The 20,117-nt window shown below is 47.0% G+C and overlaps 1 protein-coding gene across 2 annotated transcripts; it reads left to right on the top strand.

The window, feature by feature from the left end:
* The first annotated feature begins 10,315 nt into the window (after positions 1–10,315).
* LOC124685301 lies at positions 10,316–19,955 on the top strand. Of its 2 annotated transcripts, XM_047219640.1 has the most exons (7): positions 10,316–10,515; positions 10,611–10,663; positions 10,762–10,874; positions 16,185–17,130; positions 17,823–17,897; positions 18,055–18,241; positions 19,438–19,955. In XM_047219640.1, exons 4-6 carry the CDS (start codon positions 16,234–16,236, stop codon positions 18,166–18,168), a joined length of 1,086 nt encoding a protein of 361 aa, XP_047075596.1. In that variant the 5' UTR covers positions 10,316–10,515; positions 10,611–10,663; positions 10,762–10,874; positions 16,185–16,233; the 3' UTR covers positions 18,169–18,241; positions 19,438–19,955. The 2 variants fall into 2 exon arrangements, with proteins under 2 accessions (XP_047075596.1, XP_047075595.1); XM_047219639.1 differs by lacking the exon at positions 10,762–10,874.
* Positions 19,956–20,117: the final 162 nt, after the last annotated feature.

The raw sequence follows: 20,117 nt of genomic DNA, 5'->3' as shown, positions 1-20,117 counted from the left end.
GCAATGCGATAACACGCACGTCGGATACTATTGTACTCGATGGAAGATCTCTGCTCCAACCTTCGGTACTAAAATAAGCGAAACCCTATGGTTAGCCTCCGTCATTGCGCGATAGCGCAACGGGTCATCTAGTAAGCCTAACGATGGCAGGTCCAAGTCAATTAAACGATCGCCTTGTTATAGGACACAACACAAGCACAAGGCCCTCGCCGAGTACCCAGGAAACCTTGAGTGAACCAAAGGTGCAAGGGAGGCCATTTCGAAAGCCGTAGAGGCAGGGTCATCCAAAAAGGCCCTTTACAAGCCTTAGTTTGTTGATCCATTACTATTGCTGATCCGAAAATTTTGTTGTCCTGTCCTATCTAGCTTCTGTTGTTGCTACTGATATAAGCAATCTGTTCGGAGGTGGTGTTTTGGCACATGGGATCCCTTTATTTTGAAACGCATTTTAGATACATTTTGAAACATCAAAAAATTTGAAACAAAAAATTCACACGTACATCTTCACGTGCTACACATCCACAAAGTTGTTTCATGAAAATTCGACTTATCTTGTGACGTGTGTAAAAAGAATAAAATTCGGTGCTTAAAATAAGGCTTGTCACAACATAAATTTTCTCTTTTTTATATGGACCACAATAAAATATCGATTTTTCTCGAAACTTGGCGCACGTACATATATCGGAATTGCTCCACACACGACGATTGACGTACGAACTCTGTACGATGCTCTCCATACTGCTAACTTTCCTTTAGACCCACCACGCTAATTAATCCCCAGCCCAGTGCGATGTGCCTAAGTCCGAGCCGAGGCCAAACCATGACCTAGTGCCCAGTTTCTCCAATATACAAAGAGTATATATAACATAAAATCACCACTTTAAAATGCTAATTTAGAGCATTTCTAGCAGCCTCTCCCAAAACCCGTACAGAAATAGCGTCGGATCGAGCGCTTGGGGAACACCGCCGCGTGTTCCTGCTTTTGGGGCGCGCCTGTTTCCAGTCGCGTCACCCTAATAAGACTTTAAGAAATTTAAATTTTACCAAAAACACTCTAATTCATTCAAATTGGTATATATTACAACGTTTTGAATGAAATTCGAGCAAATTTAAACATAAAATAAACTAATGGCGTCTACGGAGGCCGGAGCGCTCGTAGCCCTGGAAGAAGTTGTAGTCCTAGTCGGTGGGCCCGTCTTTCACCGCACCGCTGGGATCAGCTTCGTTGTCGTCGCGCGCCAGGTCGACGAGTGGCCTGCTGCTCTCGCAGATCGACATGGTGATCACGTCCTCGATGTTCCCCTCCCAGGCCTTGTGGTCGTTCAATGACGACATGAAGGCGGCGTTGTACCCCTGGCATGTCTTCGGGATCGTCGCTGCTTGCAGCGAGGCGCTGTTGGCGGAGGAGCGCCGTCACCTTGATGGCGCGCAAGACACACGTCCGTTGGGAACCCCAAGAGGAAGGTGTGATGCGTACAGCAGCAAGTTTTCCCTCAGTAAGAAACCAAGGTTATCGAACCAGTAGGAGTCAAGGATCACGTGAAGGTCGTTGGTGACGGAGTGTAGTATGGCGCAACACCAGGGATTCCGGCGCCAACGTGGAACCTGCACAACACAATCAAAGTACTTTGCCCCAACGTAACGGTGAGGTTGTCAATCTCACCGGCTTGCTCGTAAACAAAGGATTAGATGTATAGTATGGAAGATGATGTTTGTTTGCGAAGAACAGTAAAGAACAATTGCAGTAGATTGTATTTCAGATGTAAAGAATGGACCAGGGTCCACAGTTCACTAGTGGTGTCTCTCCCATAAGATAAATGGCATGTTGGGTGAACAAATTACAGTTGCGCAATTGACAAATAAAGAAGGCATAACAATGCACATACATATATCATGATGAGTACTATGAGATTTAATCAGGGCATTACGGCAAAGTACATAGACCGCTATCCAGCATGCATCTATGCCTAAAAAGTCCACCTTTAAGTTATCATCCGAACCCCTTCCAGTATTAAGTTGCAAACAACAGACAATTGCATTAAGTATGGTGCGTAATGTAATCAACACAAATATCCTTAGACAAAGCATCGATGTTTTATCCCTAGTGGCAACAAGCACATCCACAACCTTAGAACTTTCCGTCACTCGTCCCAGATTCAATGGAGGCATGAACCCACTATCGAGCATAAATACTCCCTCTTGTAGTCACAAGTATCAACTTGGCCAGAGCCTCTACTAGCAACGGGGAGCATGCAAGAACATAAACAACATATATGATAGTTTGATAATCAACTTGACATAGTATTCAATATTCATCGGGTCCCAACAAACACAACATGTAGCATTACAAATAGATGATCTTGATCATGATAGGCAGCTCACAAGATCTAACATGATAGCACAATGAGGAGAAGACAACCATCTAGCTACTGCTATGGACCCATAGTCCAGGGGTGAACTACTCACACATCGATCCGGAGGCGATCATGGCGATGAAGAGCCCCTCCGGGAGATGATTCCCCTCTCCGGCAGGGTGCCGGAGGCGATCTCCTGAATCCCCCGAGATGGGATTGGCGGCAGCGTCTCTGGAAGGTTTTCCGTATCGTGGCTCTCGGTACTGGGGTTTTCGTGACGAAGGCTTTAAGTAGGCGGAAGGGAAGGTTTAGGGGCGACACGAGAGCCCCACACAACAGGGCGGCGCGGGCCCAAGCCTGGCCGCGCGGCCCTGGCGTGGCGTCGCCTCGTCGCCCCACTTCGTAATCCTTTCGGTCTTCTGGTAGCTTCGTGGAAAATAAGACCCTGGGCGTTGATTTCGTCCAATTCCGAGAATATTTCCTTTGTAGGATTTCTGAAACAAAAAACAGCAGAAAACAGCAACTGGCTCTTCGGCATCTTGTCAATAGGTTAGTGCCGGAAAATGCATAATAATGACATAAAATGTGTATAAAACATGTGAGTATCATCATAAAAGTAGCATGGAACATAAGAAATTATATATACGTTTGAGACGTATCAAGCATCCCCAAGCTTAGTTCCTACTCGCCCTCGAGTAGGTAAACGATAACAAGGATAATTTCTGAAATGACATGCTATCATAATCTTGATCAATACTATTGTAAAGCATATGAGATGAATGCAGCGATTCGAAGCAATGGTGAAGACAATGAGTAAACAACTGAATCATATAGCAAAGACTTTTCATGAATAATACTTTCAAGACAAGCATCAATAAGATTTGCATAAGAGTTACTCATAAAGCAATAAATTCTTAGTAGAAAGCTTTGAAGCAACACAAAGGAAGATATAAGTTTCAGCAGTTGCTTTCAACTTCAACATATTTATCTCATGGATAATTGTCAACACAAAGTAATATAACAAGTGCAATAGGTAAACATGTAAGAATCAATGTACACAGTTGATACAAGTGTTTGCTTCTAAGATAGAAAGAATAGGTAAACTGACTCAACAATAAAGTAGAAGATTGGCCCTTCGCAGAGGGAAGCATGGATTACTATATTTGTGCTAGAGCTTCTCATTTTGAAAACAAGAAACAATTTTGTCAACGGTAGTAATAAATCATATGTGTTATGTATAAGACATCCTATAAGTTGCAAGCCTCATGCATAGATTACCAATAGTGCTTGCACCTTGTCCTAATTAGCTTGGATTATCATTGCATAGCATATGTTTCAACCAAGTGTCACAAAGGGGTACCTCTATGCCGCCTGTACAAAGGTCTAAGGAGAAAGCTCGTATTGGATTTCTCGCTTTTGATTATTCTCAACTTAGACATCCATACGGGGACAACATAGACAACGAGATAATGGACTCCTCTTTAATGCATAAGCATTCAACAACGAGATAATATTCTCATAAGAGATTGAGGATTGATGTCCAAACTGAAACTTCCACCATGATTCATGGTTTTAGTTAGCGACCCAATATTCTTCTCTAACAATATGCATACTCAAACCATTTGATCATGAAAACCGCCCTTACTTCAGACAAGACGAACATGCATAGCAACTCACATGATATTCAACAAAGGTGTAATAGTTGATGGCGTCCCCAGAAACATGGTTACCGCTCAACAAGCAACTTATTAAGAAATAAGATACATAACTACATATTCTTCACCACAATAGTTTTTAAGGCTATTTTCCCATGAGCTATATATTGCAAAGACAAAGGATAGAATTTTTAAAGGTAGTACTCAATTAATGTACTTTGGAATGGCAGAGAAATACCATGTAGTAGGTAGATATGGTGGACACAAATGGCATAGTTTTTGGCTCAAGGATTTGGATGCACGAGAAGGATTCCTCTCAATACAAGGCTAGGCTAGCAAGGTTGTTTGAAGCAAACTCAAGTATAAAACGGTACAGCAAAGCTTACATATGAACATATTGCAAGCATTATAAGACCTTACATCGTCTCTTTGTTGTTCAAACACCTTAACCAGAAAATATCTAGACTCTAGAGAAACTAATCATGCAAACCAGATTTTAACAAGCTCTATGTAGTTCTTCATTAATGGGTGCAAAGTACATGATGCAAGAGCTTAAACACGATCTATATGAGCACAACAATTGCCAAGTATCAAATTATTCAAGACATTATACCATTTACCACATGCGAGCATTTTCTGTTTCCAACCATATAACAATGAACGAAGCGGTTCAACCTTCGCCATGAACATTAAGAATAAAGCTAAGAACATATGTGTTCATACGAAACAGCGGAGCGTGTCTCTCTCCCAAACAAAGAATGCTAGGATCCGATTTTATTCAAACAAAAACAAAAATAAAAACAAACAGACGCTCTAAGTAAAGCACATATGTGACGGAATAAAAATATAGTTTCACTAGAGGTGACCTGATAAGTTGTCGATGAAGAAGGGATGCCTTGGGCATCCCCAAGCTTAGATGCTTGAGTCTTCTTAAAATATGCAGGGATGAACCACGGGGGCATCCCCAAGCTTAGACTTTTCACTCTTCTTGATCATATTGTATCATCCTCCTCTCTTGACCCTTGAAAACTTCCTCCACACCAAACTCAAAACAATCTCATTAGAGGGTTAGTGCATAATTGAAAATTGATATATTCGGAGGTGACATAATCATTCTTAACACTTCGGACATTGCACAAAGCTACTGAAAGTTAATGGAACAAAGAAATCCATCAAACATAGCAAAACAGGCAGTGCGAAATAAAAGGCAGAATCTGTCAAAACAGAACAGTCCGTAAAGACGAATTTTTCAGGGGCACTTAACTTGCTCAGATGAAAATGCCCAAATTGAATGAAAGTAAAATTGAATGAAAGTTGCAGCAGATTTTTCTAAATTTTCTACAGCAGAGGCGGCTCAATTTCGTGACAGCAAGAAATCTGTTCCTGCGCAGTAATCCAAATCTATTATTGACCTTACTATCAAATACTTTACTTGGCACAACAATGCAATAAAATAAAGATAAGGAGAGGTTGCTACAGTAGTAACAACTTCCAAGACTCAAATATAAAATAAAAGTGCAGAAGTAAAATAATGGGTTGTCTCCCATAAGCGTTTTTCTTTAACGCCTTTCAGCTAGGCGCAGAAAGTGTGAATCAAATATTATCGAGAGATGAAGCATCAACAGAGGGGTTTGGAGTTTTCTCAACTATGCATTGTATCTTATCTATGTAAGTTTTAGAGGCTCCTTTTTCATTACTCTTAGGCTTGCTATTCTCATCAAACAAATTTTCAGGAACAAGCCAACCATAGTTATTTTCTAGAGCTCCATGCATTCCTAGGAACTTGCAAGGTATTGATGTCTTAATCTCCCCTTCACAATTAACTTTATTAGTGTACTTTAATCTATCTTTTTCCATTTTTTCAAGGGTACTAGCAAAGTTGGTATAAGAGCCAAGCATGTTATATTTAATAAAGACTTTTCTAGCCTCTCTTGCTACACCACCAAATTCTTTAAAAAGGGTTTCTAAGACAAAATCTTTCTTTTCTCCTTCCTCCATATCACAGAGTGTAAGAAACATATGTTGAATTATAGGATTGAGATTAACAAATTTAGTTTCCAACATGTGTACTAAAGAAGCAACATCAATTTCATAAGTAGGAGCAAGTTCTACCAAGTGTCTATCTTCAAAATCTTCAGCTGTACTAACATGAGTGAAAAAATCTTCTATATTATCTCTCCCAATGATAGGCCCTTGTCCTACCGGTATATCTTTTAGAGTGTATTTAGGGGGAAACATGATGAAATAAACAAAAGGTAAATAAAGTAAATGCAAGTAACTATTTTTTTTTGTGTTTTTAATATGGAGAACAAGACAGTAAATAAAGTAAATCTAGCAACTAATTTTTTTGTATTTTTTATATGAGAGCAAACAAAGCAGCAAATAAAGTAAAACAAAGCAAGACAAAAACAAAGTAAAGAGATTGGATGTGGGAGACTCCCCTTGCAGCGTGTCTTGATCTCCCCGGCAACGGCGCCAGAAAAAGTTGCTTGATGGCGTGCAAGACACACGTCCGTTGGGAACCCCAAGAGGAAGGTGTGATGCGTACAACAGCAAGTTTTCCCTCAGTAAGAAACCAAGGTTATCGAACCAGTAGGAGTCAAGGATCACGTGAAGGTCGTTGGTGACGGAGTGTAGTGCGGCGCAACACCAGGGATTCCGGCGCCAACGTGGAACCTGCACAACATAATCAAAGTACTTTGCCCCAACGTAACAGTGAGGTTGTCAATCTCACCGGCTTGCTGTAAACAAAGGATTAGATGTATAGTGTAAAAGATGATGTTTGTTTGCGAAGAACAGTAAAGAACAATTGCAGTAGATTGTATTTCAGATGTAAAGAATGGACCGGGGTCCACAGTTCACTAGTGGTGTCTCTCCCATAAGATAAATGGCATGTTGGGTGAACAAATTACAGTTGCGCAATTGACAAATAAAGAAGGCATAACAATGCACATACATATATCATGATGAGTACTATGAGATTTAATCAGGGCATTACGACAAAGTACATAGACCGCTATCCGACATGCATCTATGCCTAAAAAGTCCACCTTCGGGTTATCATCCGAACCCCTTCGAGTATTAAGTTGCAAACAACGGACAATTGCATTAAGTATGGTGCGTAATGTAATCAACACAAATATCCTTAGACAAAGCATCGATGTTTTATCCCTAGTGGCAACAACACATCCACAACCTTAGAACTTTCTCATCATTGTCCCGGATTCAATGGAGGCATGAACCCACTATCGAGCATAAATACTCCCTCTTGGAGTCACGAGTATCAACTTGGCCGGAGCCTCTACTAGCAACGGAGAGCATGCAAGAACATAAACAACATATATGATAGATTGATAATCAACTTGACATAGTATTCAATATTCATCGGGTCCCAACAAACACAACATGTAGCATTACAAATAGATGATCTTGATCATGATAGGCAGCTCACAAGATCTAACATGATAGCACAATGAGGAGAAGACAACCATCTAGCTACTTGCTATGGACCCATAGTCCGGGGGTGAACTACTCACACATCGATCCGGAGGCGATCATGGCGATGAAGAGCCCTCCGGGAGATGATTTCCCTCTCCGGCAGGGTGCCGGAGGCGATCTCCTGAATCCCCCGAGATGGGATTGGCGGCGGTGGCGTCTCTGGAAGGTTTTCCGTATCGTGGCTCTCGGTACTGGGCTTTTCGCGACAAAGGCTTTAAGTAGGCGGAAGAGCAGGTTTAGGGGCGACACGAGGGCCCCACACAACAGGGCGACGCGGGCCCAAGCCTGGCCGCGCGGCCCTGGCGTGGCGTCGCCTCGTCGCCCCACTTCGTAATCCTTTCGGTCTTCTGGAAGCTTTGTGGAAAAATAAGACCCTGGGCGTTGATTTCGTCCAATTCCGAGAATATTTCCTTTGTAGGATTTACGAAACCAAAAACAGCAGAAAACGACAAGTGGCTCTTCGGCATCTCGTCAATAGGTTAGTGCCGGAAAATGCATAATAATGACATAAAATGTGTATAAAACATGTGAGTATCATCATAAAAGTAGCATGGAACATAAGAAATTATAGATACGTTTGAGACGTATCACACCTCATCCTCTTCCTCATTCACCTGCACCTTCGGGACGAGCAGAGCAGCGCGGCCACGGGTAGCCCGCAGTTGGGGCACCGGCTCGCGGACCAGGGATAGACGACGGGTTAAACCTCCTGTGCATGGCCCACCTAGCGCGATGCGGGTTTTAGCTCCGCCCGCCGCCCCCACAGCATCCCTGTGTAGCGGGGGTGGCCTAGAGGCGACGTTTGCACTCCTTCCTGCTCGCGGCCCGACATAGCTGGAATTTAGAGTGGGGTGCGGTAGGTCGCCTAGTCTAGAGCGGGGCGTGGGCGGAGGCAACGGTTCTATTGCATGGATATTTTATATTTAAATTGGGTAGACAAGTAGGAAAAAAATATATCTTTCAATGGATGATTAGTGCTTTATGCAAAAAACTTACCTAAAAATTTCTGGTTGATCCGCGGGAGCCTATGGTTATGGATGCAACCATAGGCTAACGGTTACACATTAGATACAAGATATAATGTTGTTGCAATCCATGCCTTCTCAGGGATTGGACGGTGCGTGCATCGCTGACTTGTGGGCCTGGATGGCCTCTGCCGTTTCGCCTATCTGTTTGTGGGCCTGCATGGGAAACAATGGCGCTCCTCCCTTGGGCGGTGCTGCCCGTTCGGTGTGTGCCCTTTCTGTTGGTGTGTATGCCTTCCTTTCTCATGGTTGGTGGCTTTTCCGTTGACCTGGCCGCTAAGACCCCTCTGCTTCCGCTCGCGCTCCATGCGGCCATGCGCAGTTCCACAACCTCCTCATCGCCCTTAGCCCCATCCATCGCATCCCAAATTTCCGGTTGATTTTTATCTCAAAAATATATAATCGTACAAAATGATAAATTTAGCTATAAAGTGGTGATTTTATGCTAATAACTCATCTACAAGGTGAGGTGGTTAATTAATCCTCTGCCCCGTGCCCTTTGTGCCTTTTGCAAGTCGCTCCTCTCATGGAGATCACCTTACACATGTGTAGCAATGGCAGAATAGCTCAAGGCCGAGCGATGGGCATAAGACATAGCTGCTTTTGTAAAAATAAATGATTACCGGATCTTTTCCCAAGTTCCTAGCCCCGGCCCAAACACAAACCCAGTCAATTCTTTGCTTCCGTTGCCTCGCGGGTGGGAAGCTCGCTGCCTCCTAGCTTTGTACAGGTATCGGACGAAACATGTCGTACTTATAGTAGCGCTCTATATATACTCCCTCCGTTCTGATTTATTCTACATTCTAGAAAAAATGAGACAAATTAGTACTCCCTCCGACCCATATTAGTGGGCACAACTTTGTCTAGATACACATGCATCTAGTCTAAATACTTAACTAGATACGTATGAATCTAGACAAAGTAGTGCCCACTAATATGGATCGGAGGGAGTAGTACATTTATTAGTACTACTTAGATATTTGAACAACCAATCCAAGCTACACTGAAAATAACAACATCCAATAAAGAGAGTAAAATCACCTCGTTTTCAGTGTTGTTGTTGACTAAAAGCTAGAATGTAGAGTATTCCAGAACAAATTTTGGGACTAGAATGTAGACTATTTTAGAACGGAGGGAGTATTGTGGAGATGTACATGTAAATTTTTTTGTTAAAATATTTCGATACTTCGAAATATATTTTCTTGGTAGAGAAAGCATACGCACCCAAGAGCCAAATTAAATTCCGAATCTGTTCATTCTAGATTTAGGCTAGCCATAGTGCTAGTAACTTAGTATCATGCATCCTAGCCCCACCAAAAATGCTGATGTGGTAGGTAATTATGGATGAGAGAGAAGATTAGAGTATCATAGGTAGATACTGTATCATAGCGCACATCACGAGAAAAGTTAGTATCAAATAAATCTTATACACAAATTTGTATTGGGATTCTACAAATCAATTAATATAGCAAAACTATTATACTAGTCTATGATACTATGCATTATGGATCTAGTATCATACAAAAGTATCATATACATGATACTACTATAGGATACTACCCACTATGACCAGCCTTATATAAACGTGCTTATGACTTTGTGGTACATCCGGTGCAATCTGCCAGCCATGCAATGGGACTACTATGCGAGGAACAAGAATTGTACTGGAGTAGCTGGAAGGGCCCCACCAGACCCTAGTGGCCCCACCGAACAGCGAGCAAGCGGCGATTGACTGATCTGACTGATGCTACTCTCCACTTCTTCTTCCTCTCGTCACCACGAATTAAACAACGTCACAAGAGGAAAAGGGGAAGAACAAAAGAAAATCCGACTAGGGCGATTCGGCTCCGGCTCGAGATTCTTTGCTTCGCTTCTTGCCCTTGATCCGCCTCCTCGCCGTCCGTCGCCCGGCTCCTCCGTCATCCATCCAAGCCTGCGGCTGCTCCAGGATTTGCTGCTCATGTCCGAGCCTGCCTAGTCAAGGTAAAGGATCCATCTTTCCTCCCTTGCTTACTTCCCCTGCCGCCTGCTGGTTATCTCACCGGATTCCTCTCCTCCTCCTCTCTCCCGTGTCGCAGGCGTCATTCTTGGGAGCCTTCTCTGAGCAGTTTCCTCACCCAGGCCAGGCCAGGTACCACCGCCGTTCCCCTCCACCAGATTTATCCGTCTACAGTCTTTCTGTATTGACCACTAGTGTAGTATTCACCCCTTCTTGCTTACCAACCGCAGATCCCGTCATTCCACTACACTTTTATTTCGACACATGTCTAAGTGTGCCGATTGCGTTCTTGTTGACTCAACTGACTGAGGTTGCTCCTCTAGTTGCAATACACGCCGGTGAGGTGGGTGCACTGGAATGCATCCCATCATTATTACTAGTTTCGTGCTTTCATCTTAGCCGGACTGATTTATTCATCATTTGGGTGGATTAGCCGATTGTTTTTTGGGGGCATCGGATTAGTCAGTGTAGAAAGGTTGCTAGGGTTTGGGGGAAGCCTCTCACGGTAATACGTGGGGTTCCAGGTGTTTATATAATGGGCCAAAGGCCAAGAGTTAGAGTACAATACAATTAGAGTACAAAAGCAAATAGAACTACTATACACGCTAATACATACGCTAACACCCCCGCAGATCACGGCGGGAGGTTCTCGAACGCGAGACGCGGACCGAAAGTCAAGAAACAAGCTGAGTCGGCAACCCCTTTGTCATCACATCGGCAAACCGAAGCGCGGAGGGAACATGTAGAACACGAACTTCCCCAAGGGACACCTTCTCGCGAACGAAGTGAATGTCAATCTCAATGTGTTTGGTGCGGCGGTGTTGCACCGGATTAGAGGACATGTAGATAGCGGAGACGTTGTCCACGAGAAAACAACGATCGCGGAGCGAGAGGTCGATGAAGCTCCTGCAAGAGCCGGCGGAGCCAACAACACTCGAGCAACCACATGTGTCACGGCTCGGTACTCGGCTTCGCACTAGAGCGAGAAACGGTGGTCTCGCCTCTTGGATGACCAAGAGATCAGGCTATCACCATAGTATACGCGGTATCCCGATGTGGAGCGGCGTGTGTCGGGACACCCAGCCCGGTCGAGCATCGGAGTAGGCGGTAAGAGCTGTAGAAGAGGACGCGGACGGATGAAGGCCAAGATCCAAAGTTCCACGAACATAGCGAAGAACATGTTTCACAAGAGCAAGGTGTGGCTATCTAGGAGCATGCATATGAAGACATATCTGCGCATGCTGCGTATGAAAGGTCCGGACGCGTCGGAGTAAGGTACTGGGAGAGCACCCGCAAGACTCCGGTAGTCCGTAGCATCGGTGACGAGTTCACCTTCAATGTCGAGAGAGCTTGGCCCGAGTATCGATCGGTGTGGTACGGGGATGACGGTCGGACATGCCGGCCCGTTGAAGGAGATCAACGGCGTATCGGCGGCGAGACAGAAACAGCCCGATGAGAAGAGCGACGAACGGCAATTCCCGGGAAGAAGTGTAGGTCGCCGAGATCGGTCATAGCGAACTCACATGTGTAATCTGTCTAGAAGATGCTTGCAGAAACGCGGATGATGAAGCGGTGACTATGATGTCGTCAACATACGAGCAGGAGATAGGGCTGTGTCGACATCGAGCCAGAAGAACAAACGGTGATGTATCCGTCACGGAAGCAACAAATCCAATGGTGGAGAGATAAGCGAGCAAATCGTTGGTACCGAGCACGAGGAGCTTGCTTCAAACCGTAGAGGGACTTGTGCAGACGGCGAACATGATCGGGATGAGCGAGGATCAACAAAGCCGGTGGCTGGCCGACGGTAGACAACCTCATCCGGGTAACCATTGAGAAAAGCGTTCTTCACATCAAGCTGGCGAATCGGCCATGAGTCGGAAACGGCAATCCGGAGGACCGGACGGATCGTGGCTGGTTTAACAACCGGATCTGAAAGTCTCATCGTAGTCCAAACCGGGGCGTTGGGAGAACCCACGCAGAACCCAACGAGCCTTATAGCGAGCCAAGGTGCCATCGAGTGAAACTTATGACGAAAAATCCACTTCCCGGAGACCACATTTGCACCGAGGTGGACGCGGAACGAGAGACCAAGTTTTGTTGTCCGGAAGAGCTTGGTGTTCGTCGGCCATTGCTTGACGCCGAGAGAGGATCTTGCATTGCTTGTCGGAATGTCGTGGGCACGGGCGGGGCCACGGAGTCCACAACGGAAAGATTCAGGCGGCCGGACGGGACGAGGAACACGGCCGGAGCGTGTCGTCTTGGGTGCGAAGGCTCGGGCCGGGCGGCGGCTCGCGAGCGAGGCGAGACGAGTGCGGGAGCACCGTGTCCCGCCGTGGCGTGACGAAGAGGCCGGGGCAGGCTGCCGGGGCTGCGCGCGAGGCAGCGATAGGCGATCCCGCTGCCGTGGATGGAGAATCGGCCGAGCGAGCGGGGGTGCGGGGTGGCACGGGCGGAGCGGGCTGCCGTATGTCGGTGAAGAGGAAGTCCAGCCGCCGTGGCGTGGGCGTGGCGTAGAGCACGCCCGAAGTGGTCGGCTGCAAGCTGAAACGGAAATACACCTTCGTCGAAAACAACATGTCGAGAGATTATTATTTTCCGGAGGATGGATCAAAGCAGCGGTAGCCACGGTGTTGGAGACGGATAGCCAAGAAACACGCACGGGACCGAGCGGGGGCGAGGTTTGTGTGCAGCCGTAGATGCAACATTGGGATAGCATAGACATCCGAAGACACGCAACGAGTCATATTTGGGAGAACGACCATAGAGACGTGTGTACGGAATCAGTGACCCAATGGCCGTGCAAGGACGGCGATTAAGGAGAAAGGTCGCGGCCGCAAGAGCTTCGGCCAAAAACTCTCGGGCATGTGAGCATGAAACATGATTGTGCGCATTGTATCGTTGATGGTACGAATGGCACGCTCGGCCTTGCCATTTTGTTGAGAAGTGTAAGGACACGACATACGGAGAGTGGTGCCGTGTTGTGCAAGAAGATCATCAACGACGAGTTCGGGAACTCGGTGCCGTTGTCCGTTTGCATGGAACGGATGGTGGTACCAAGCTGAGTGCGTACATAGGCGAAAAATTTAGCAAGAGTCTCTGGAGACGCTAGATTTTTGGCGTAGCGGAAAAGACCGAGTAAAAGTGAGAATAATCATCGATAATAACAAGGTAATATCGAAAACCAGAATTACTAATAATTGGTGATGTCCACAAATCACAATGTATCAACTCAAACTTGGTACTAGACGCGAAGTAGACGAGCTAAACGGAAGGCGCACATGTTTGCCGAGGCCGACAAGCATGACGGACATGAGGCCGCCGCGGTTTATTACACTTGATAAAAGAAAGACTGCGGAGCGCCGACATAGCATCGCGACCGGGGTGACCAAGTCTTTGGTGCCGGAGATCGGCGTTGGTGGAGACCGAGCATGGCGGTGGTGGGTGGTGCTCGACGAGGGGTGCCGAGGAAACGTGTAGAGATCCCCTTCACTATTGCGGCGAAGGATCACACGACGAGTCTTCGGTCCTTCACAGAAAAACCAAGAGAGTCAAACTCAACAGAACATGAATTGTCACGAGTAAATTTGCGAATAGATAGGAGGTTGCGAATTAAACGTGGGACAAGGAGAACATGGTTGAGTTTAAACACATGACCAGAAGGAGAGCGAAAAGAGGTAGAGCCATAGGAGGAGATTGGCACAGAGGTACCGTTCCCAACAGTAACAAAGTGTGGAGAGGATAGAGGGGCGGAGAACTGGATGTTACCCTCGTCGTTCGTCATGTGAGACGTGGCGCCGAGTCCATGACCCGGCCACCCTGCGCGGTACGGCGAGTTGAGGGCAGCAATGAGGCCGGCATTGTCCCGAGGCGGGCGATGGCGATGTCGAGGTCGAGGGCGCGGAGCGGAACATGGGCGCGTTGATGGTGGTGTAGGCCCGAGGACGGGGGCCGGGGATGCCGGCGCCGTGGGAGGGCGCGCCGCTGTCCGGCGCCGGGGGAGATGCGAGAACCGGGGGCCCGTAGGCGCGAGGGGTGGGCGCGCGGTTGGGCGTGACGGCTCGGGTGGTGGCGGTCTTCTTCTTGCCTTTGCGAGACCGGCCGGAGTTGGACGACCCGCCTTGACGGGCGGTGCCGTGCACGGTGGTGTAGAAGGCGCCGGTCGCATGGCCCGGGCGACGAGGGCGGTGGAGGCGGCGTTAGCGGCCGCGTTGGCTTGTTGCATCTCCTCCATGAGGAGCATGCTCCGAACACGGATGAAAGTGGGCAGCGGGTCCGTCATGGAGATCACGGTAGCCGCGGAGGAGAACCGAGGCCCGAGGCCGCGCGAGTGTTGAGGACGAGCGCGCGGGCCGAGAGCGGGGAGTCGTTGTCGGCGAGGGCGTCGGAGAGTTGCTTCGGCGGCGGCGGTACTCGGTGATGGAGGACGTGCCCTGGACCAGGCTGGCGAAAGTCGTTGTCGAGGTAGATCGCCTTGCCGGCCTTGTTGGCGGAGAAGAGCTCGTAGATGGCCAGCCGGAGGCGGCGGGCGGTGCGGTTGTCGGCGAGGACCATGTCGGCGACGTCCTCGTCGATGGCCGCGTGCGGATGGTTGAGCACGGTGTAGTCCTCCGCCATCCATGCGCCGTCGGTAGGAGCGGCCTGAGTGGTGCCGTCGATGTGGCCGATGAGGCCAGCACGGCCGAGCGAGGCGCGGAGGTAGATCGCCCACTTGGTGTAGTTCCCAGCGTCAAAGGAGAGGACGACGGGCGAGACGGAGCGGGCAGCACCGGCGGGAGACACAGCGCCCGCGGTGGTGGACACGATGGCGCCGGAGGTGGAGTTGAGGGCCATCGTGGGGTGCAGCGGAAGGTGAGGCCGGCGGCGGCTAGATGGACTAGGGCGGCGGCTAGGGTTTTGGATCGGAAGAGATCAATGCGATACCATGTAGAAAGGTTGCTAGGGTTTGGGGGAAGCCTCTCACGGTAATACGTGGGGTTCCAGGTGTTTATATAATGGGCCAAAGGCCAAGAGTTAGAGTACAATACAATTAGAGTACAAAAGCAAATAGAACTACTATACACGCTAATACATACGCTAACAGTCAGTTATTCCTGATCAAGTGCAACTGAGGCCTAGCCCAGATGGCTACCAGGGTGATGATACCTGGGAAGCCCCCCGCTCGAGTTCGAGTCCCGGTACTCACTCGCGGGTGCGTACGCACCGTGGCACTTCTGTGCGCTTCTGAAACTTAATACAATGCCGCCAAGGGCTAGTCCTGGGGGTCTCATTTTTTTTTTCTGATCAAGTCATCTAGTTGCATCTTTGTTAAGTGAGAAGATTGAAATGCGCACTGGCGAGGTGAGGTCACTAGATTGCATCCCCTTGCGACTACTGTTATATCTTAGCTGGGCTGATTATTCATCATTTGGGTGGATTTAGTTACTGAGTTTTCTGGACTTCTGGTTATGAGTTCTGCACCTTGTCTTGCACCCTGTATCTGCAAAAATCTTTGCCTGGCATATGTATTTCTACTTCTCCTGGTAGCTAGCATGCTGAAATTTTGACTAGACGACTTTCACTTCCATCTCTTCGTGGCTTCAAACTCTATTTTTTTAGTACTAGCACAGTTACTTAGTTGTTGAACTCAAAATTTTCGTTTCCTTTTTTATAGGTACAAAGGGCATACTCTTGAAGATCAATCGATCATCAGTTGACTCAAAATGAGCCTCGAGGAGCATGATGTGCAACCGGACAGCGGAGGAAAGCCTGATGCCATCAAGCCACCTACTCTGGACAACGATCAGAAACCGAGCACCCCCCGTGTATCAACCTGCAGCACAGATAAAGACTATGGCCTCCCTCTCTGCCGGGTGTGCCATTGCGTGGAGCCTGATCTAAGAGGCGAGTCCGCTTTGGGTTTCCTAGGTATCGTGCCACCTTCTCCGAACCCCTCGTGCGCCGTGAGGACCGATGAAAAGGACTCGAGCAATGACGCTGCCAGGGGCTCCACCTGCAAGGATGCTCCTACGTTCCTCGAGTTCATAAGCCCCGAGGGGGAGATATTCGTGTGTGCCACCGACGTGGAGTCAGGCCCGTTGCGTCGGCAGGACGATGTCGTGACTCTAGGGTGCTCTTGCAAGAACGAGCTCGCTCTCGCGCATTACGCCTGCGCTCTCAAGTGGTTTGTCAGCCATGGATCCACCGTGTGTGAGATATGCGGCAACGTCGCTGCGAATGTGAGGCCTGAGGATTTCAACAAGGTCCTCGCCTCCTTGAAGGATTATGAAGCTTTGAAGGAGAGGACGTCGACAGGGGAGCTGTCTTACTTGCGCTATAGTGCTGATGCAGTTGTTGATCCGATTGCCCTTGCGGCCATACGAAGGCAGCGACTTTGTGAGATTTCGTCGTGGTTCAATCCTCACAGTACACATGTGGTGTTTTCCCAGAGGTACAACGAAGAACCACCGGTTAGCCCGAGTAATAATTCTGTGGAGCATAGTGTCGTGGCCGCAAGGGCAGCTTACGCGAGGCGGAGTTTGGGTGGTACTGGAGCTTTTGTTGCTGTTGCCCTTGGTTTTGTTATTCTTGCATGGTTCGTTGCTCCACATGTTGGCAAGGTATCTATCCCTCAAATCTTCATTCGTATTTCTGTGTATGCTGTGGCATTCGAAAGTTATAACTTGAGGCCACTCTTGTGGACAGGATCATTCAAATTTCTTCTAATTTTATTTCACAAGTACAGATAGAAAAACCTTATATTTGAGTTCAACAAAATTACACACAATAATTTGGGATTCACATTCAGCTGCACATCCATTCTAAGATGAACTAATGCTTTTTTTAGGGGCTTATAGCAGTCGCCTTAACCTCGTACTTTCCATCAATTTTATCCTCTTAGTGTGGTGAGCATCTTAAAATTACCAGTGTCCATAGCTGTAATTCACCAACATATACTTAATCATAGGAATTTATGTTTTCCGTCTCTCTCAAGATAAGTCAGTACAGTAACGGCTAGTGATATGTCAGAAGTTAGTGTGTCTCGTCTTTATTTGAAAGGTTTGTGAGTAGGGCACTCAACTGTTTGTAGATATAAGCTATGCTAGTCTGAAGCAGAAAACTTAGATGCAGCTGTGACTATGTTATCAGGTTGTAATCTCATCATGTTTGTAAATTGTAATTTCATTTTTTGTCATTTCTCTGTATGTGTATAGTGTTATCTGCATTTATAACTGTAAAACAATATTCTTGTGGACCAACTATTGATCAGAAGTGTGTGACTCTTTTCCTCTCTTCTTGAAAATCTGTCCAGAAAGCTGCTGCAATTTGTCTTCATATGCTTCTCGGAGGTCTATGTTCATTGACTATAATAATCTCGCTGAGATTTGTAAGTAAACTATGATTCCCAGTATACATGTTATTTTCCTGGCATGTTCTGAACTTATACTGTGAGCACTTACTCAGAAACCAACGACACATCCTGCCGCTGGCACTGTTTCTGTGAACACCAATGGTGTAATTTCCGTCATCCTTTGTATCTGCAGGTGTTCCCACGGATCCAGTTCGGATCAATGCGATGTTGGGCAATCCTGTTTGTATCCTGGTTCCTCGTCTTTGGAGTGTGGGCTTCACGGACACGCAAATTACGCTCTTCATGATTATGGAGTGTATCCCCGGTCATTATGAGGAATCAGGATTGCGTAGCGAGATCAGCATCCATGGCAGTGTTAGGTATTACATCCTTGCGTATATTCACCGCTAGTGTTTGTATTTTGTTACTTAAATATTTCAGATGCATTTGTTTTACCTAAAAAACAAGGAACATTTTGTTAGTGGGTGTTGATGGTTAATTGTCACTCATTGTTGATACTGTTAGACTACTTTTTATCTTTAGAAGAAAAAAAAGGAAAAAATTGTGTATTTTTTACCCCTGATACTTCCATCGTAGTCTTCCATCTTCCACAAAAGAACTGAACTTGGGCTTCTGACTTTTAAGTTCTATAAGATTGTTCCCACTCCTATGCATGATCTGCTCTCCTACCACCACTGCCCCTGTGCTCGAACGTGAGGTGCAAGTCACCTTTATGCTACGACGTTGAACTACTCTCTCATGCCAGGGGTTCCCCTCAGCTCTTTCCTACCAATGACATTGTACTGCTGGCTGATGCTGACCGTAACATGATGATTCCTTGGCCTCAGAGACCACTCCAGATAAACCCTCCTACTCCCATCTCATTTCTTCCTCGACAATGATTTTCCATACTCCCCACCATGTGTCTACGGCTAGGGGCATCCTCTGTTGACTCACTGCCGCTTGAACTCTGTAGAAGCTCTCTTCAATGTCGTTATGTAAGTGTCTTCTCCGTTTATCTTCAGTTGTCCACAAGGTAGAATATCACAGATTACTATGACCACCTGCCCACGCCACCTGCCGAAAACCACTGCTGTAGAAAAGGCCGCCGTGCCAATTCGTCGATTGCGGAGAAGATCCGCCGCCACGCTACCAGGGCTTTGCCTGGCAACGTTCCCAGCGACGGCGGGAGGGAAGGTGGAGGTGGAAGACGGCTAGAGGAGGCTGTGACGGTGCCACGGTGCGGCCCGGCGGGGTCGGGAGCAGCGGTGATCGGCTGGAGCGACCGCGCTAGTCACCTGAGAGCTCGGCACCGCAGATCACTTGCTCTGCTCATGTGTTGTGGTATCTTTGATTTGGTGGCGATTTCTGATGTTGTGGGAATTGGTATGGGTTCTGATTACGGGTCTATTGCTAGACTTTGCATTGCTCCAAAGAAATTGGTCATATACTCATATCAACATGATTTCATCAATCGACGTGGAGGCCGGGGCTTTCCCCTTTTCGAAAAAAAAACATGATTTCATCGGCTGCCTTATGGTGTATTTGGACTTGACGAAATGAGATGTGTTTTCAGGGTCGCCTCTGGAGAAATTTGCTGGATATATCGTGTGTAATGTATGCTGTAGAAGTGAGTCGCTGGAGCAGGACATGTGTAGAAATGTGTGTGTACCTTACCTAGGTAGAGGAGGAAGAGCGTGAAGCTACGAGCCAGCAAAAAAAAGAAGAATGAAACTGAATGACGGAGGTGTGACATAGAGATGGATGGAGCCGGAGAGGAAGTCGAGTGGCTTGGCGATGTCTGGGATGGCTCTGGTGAAGGATGATGCGTGAGAGTCGATGATGTTCCCCATGAATCAGTTCCTAGCTGGTCGCTGGTGGGTTACACTGGCGCATACAAAGAACACAGCGCCATGAGAAATTGTTGCACTGTTGTAAATCGGTCTGAGTAATGTGATGTAATTGTCATCTTTTATCTTGAAATTTCAGAAGCAACTTCAAAGAGGATAAAACAGAGTAACAATTATGGTTTGTTATGAATGCTGCCTGAACCAGATTCCGTCACAGACCAACCTTGTTTGAGCTGCTGAAGCATTTCATAACTGTATCCGAAAGATTGAATCAGTGTTCATTTCAAATCGACATGAACAAGTAGTTACCTACTCTCAAAATGGCTGCTTCGCGCCAGAAATCTTGAACGAGAAAATAGCTAGGAGCAAGAGCAATCTGACCATCTGCATCCTGCCAAAAAGATGA

The sequence above is a fragment of the Lolium rigidum genome, chromosome 1 (assembly GCF_022539505.1).
Source record: "Lolium rigidum isolate FL_2022 chromosome 1, APGP_CSIRO_Lrig_0.1, whole genome shotgun sequence".
NCBI classification, from domain to species: domain Eukaryota; kingdom Viridiplantae; phylum Streptophyta; class Magnoliopsida; order Poales; family Poaceae; genus Lolium; species Lolium rigidum.
The sequence above is the reverse complement of the archived record's forward strand: the minus strand, read 5'-3'. Positions and strand labels throughout refer to the sequence as shown.

Coding starts and splice junctions, on each gene's coding strand:
- LOC124685301 (XM_047219639.1), top strand. CDS start 16,234: ATGAGCCTCGAGGAGCATGATGTGCAACCGGACAGCGGAGGAAAGCCT. Junction 17,131..17,822: donor TTGCTCCACATGTTGGCAAG/GTATCTATCCCT, acceptor AAATCTGTCCAG/AAAGCTGCTGCAATTTGTCT. Junction 17,898..18,054: donor TAATAATCTCGCTGAGATTT/GTAAGTAAACTA, acceptor TTGTATCTGCAG/GTGTTCCCACGGATCCAGTT.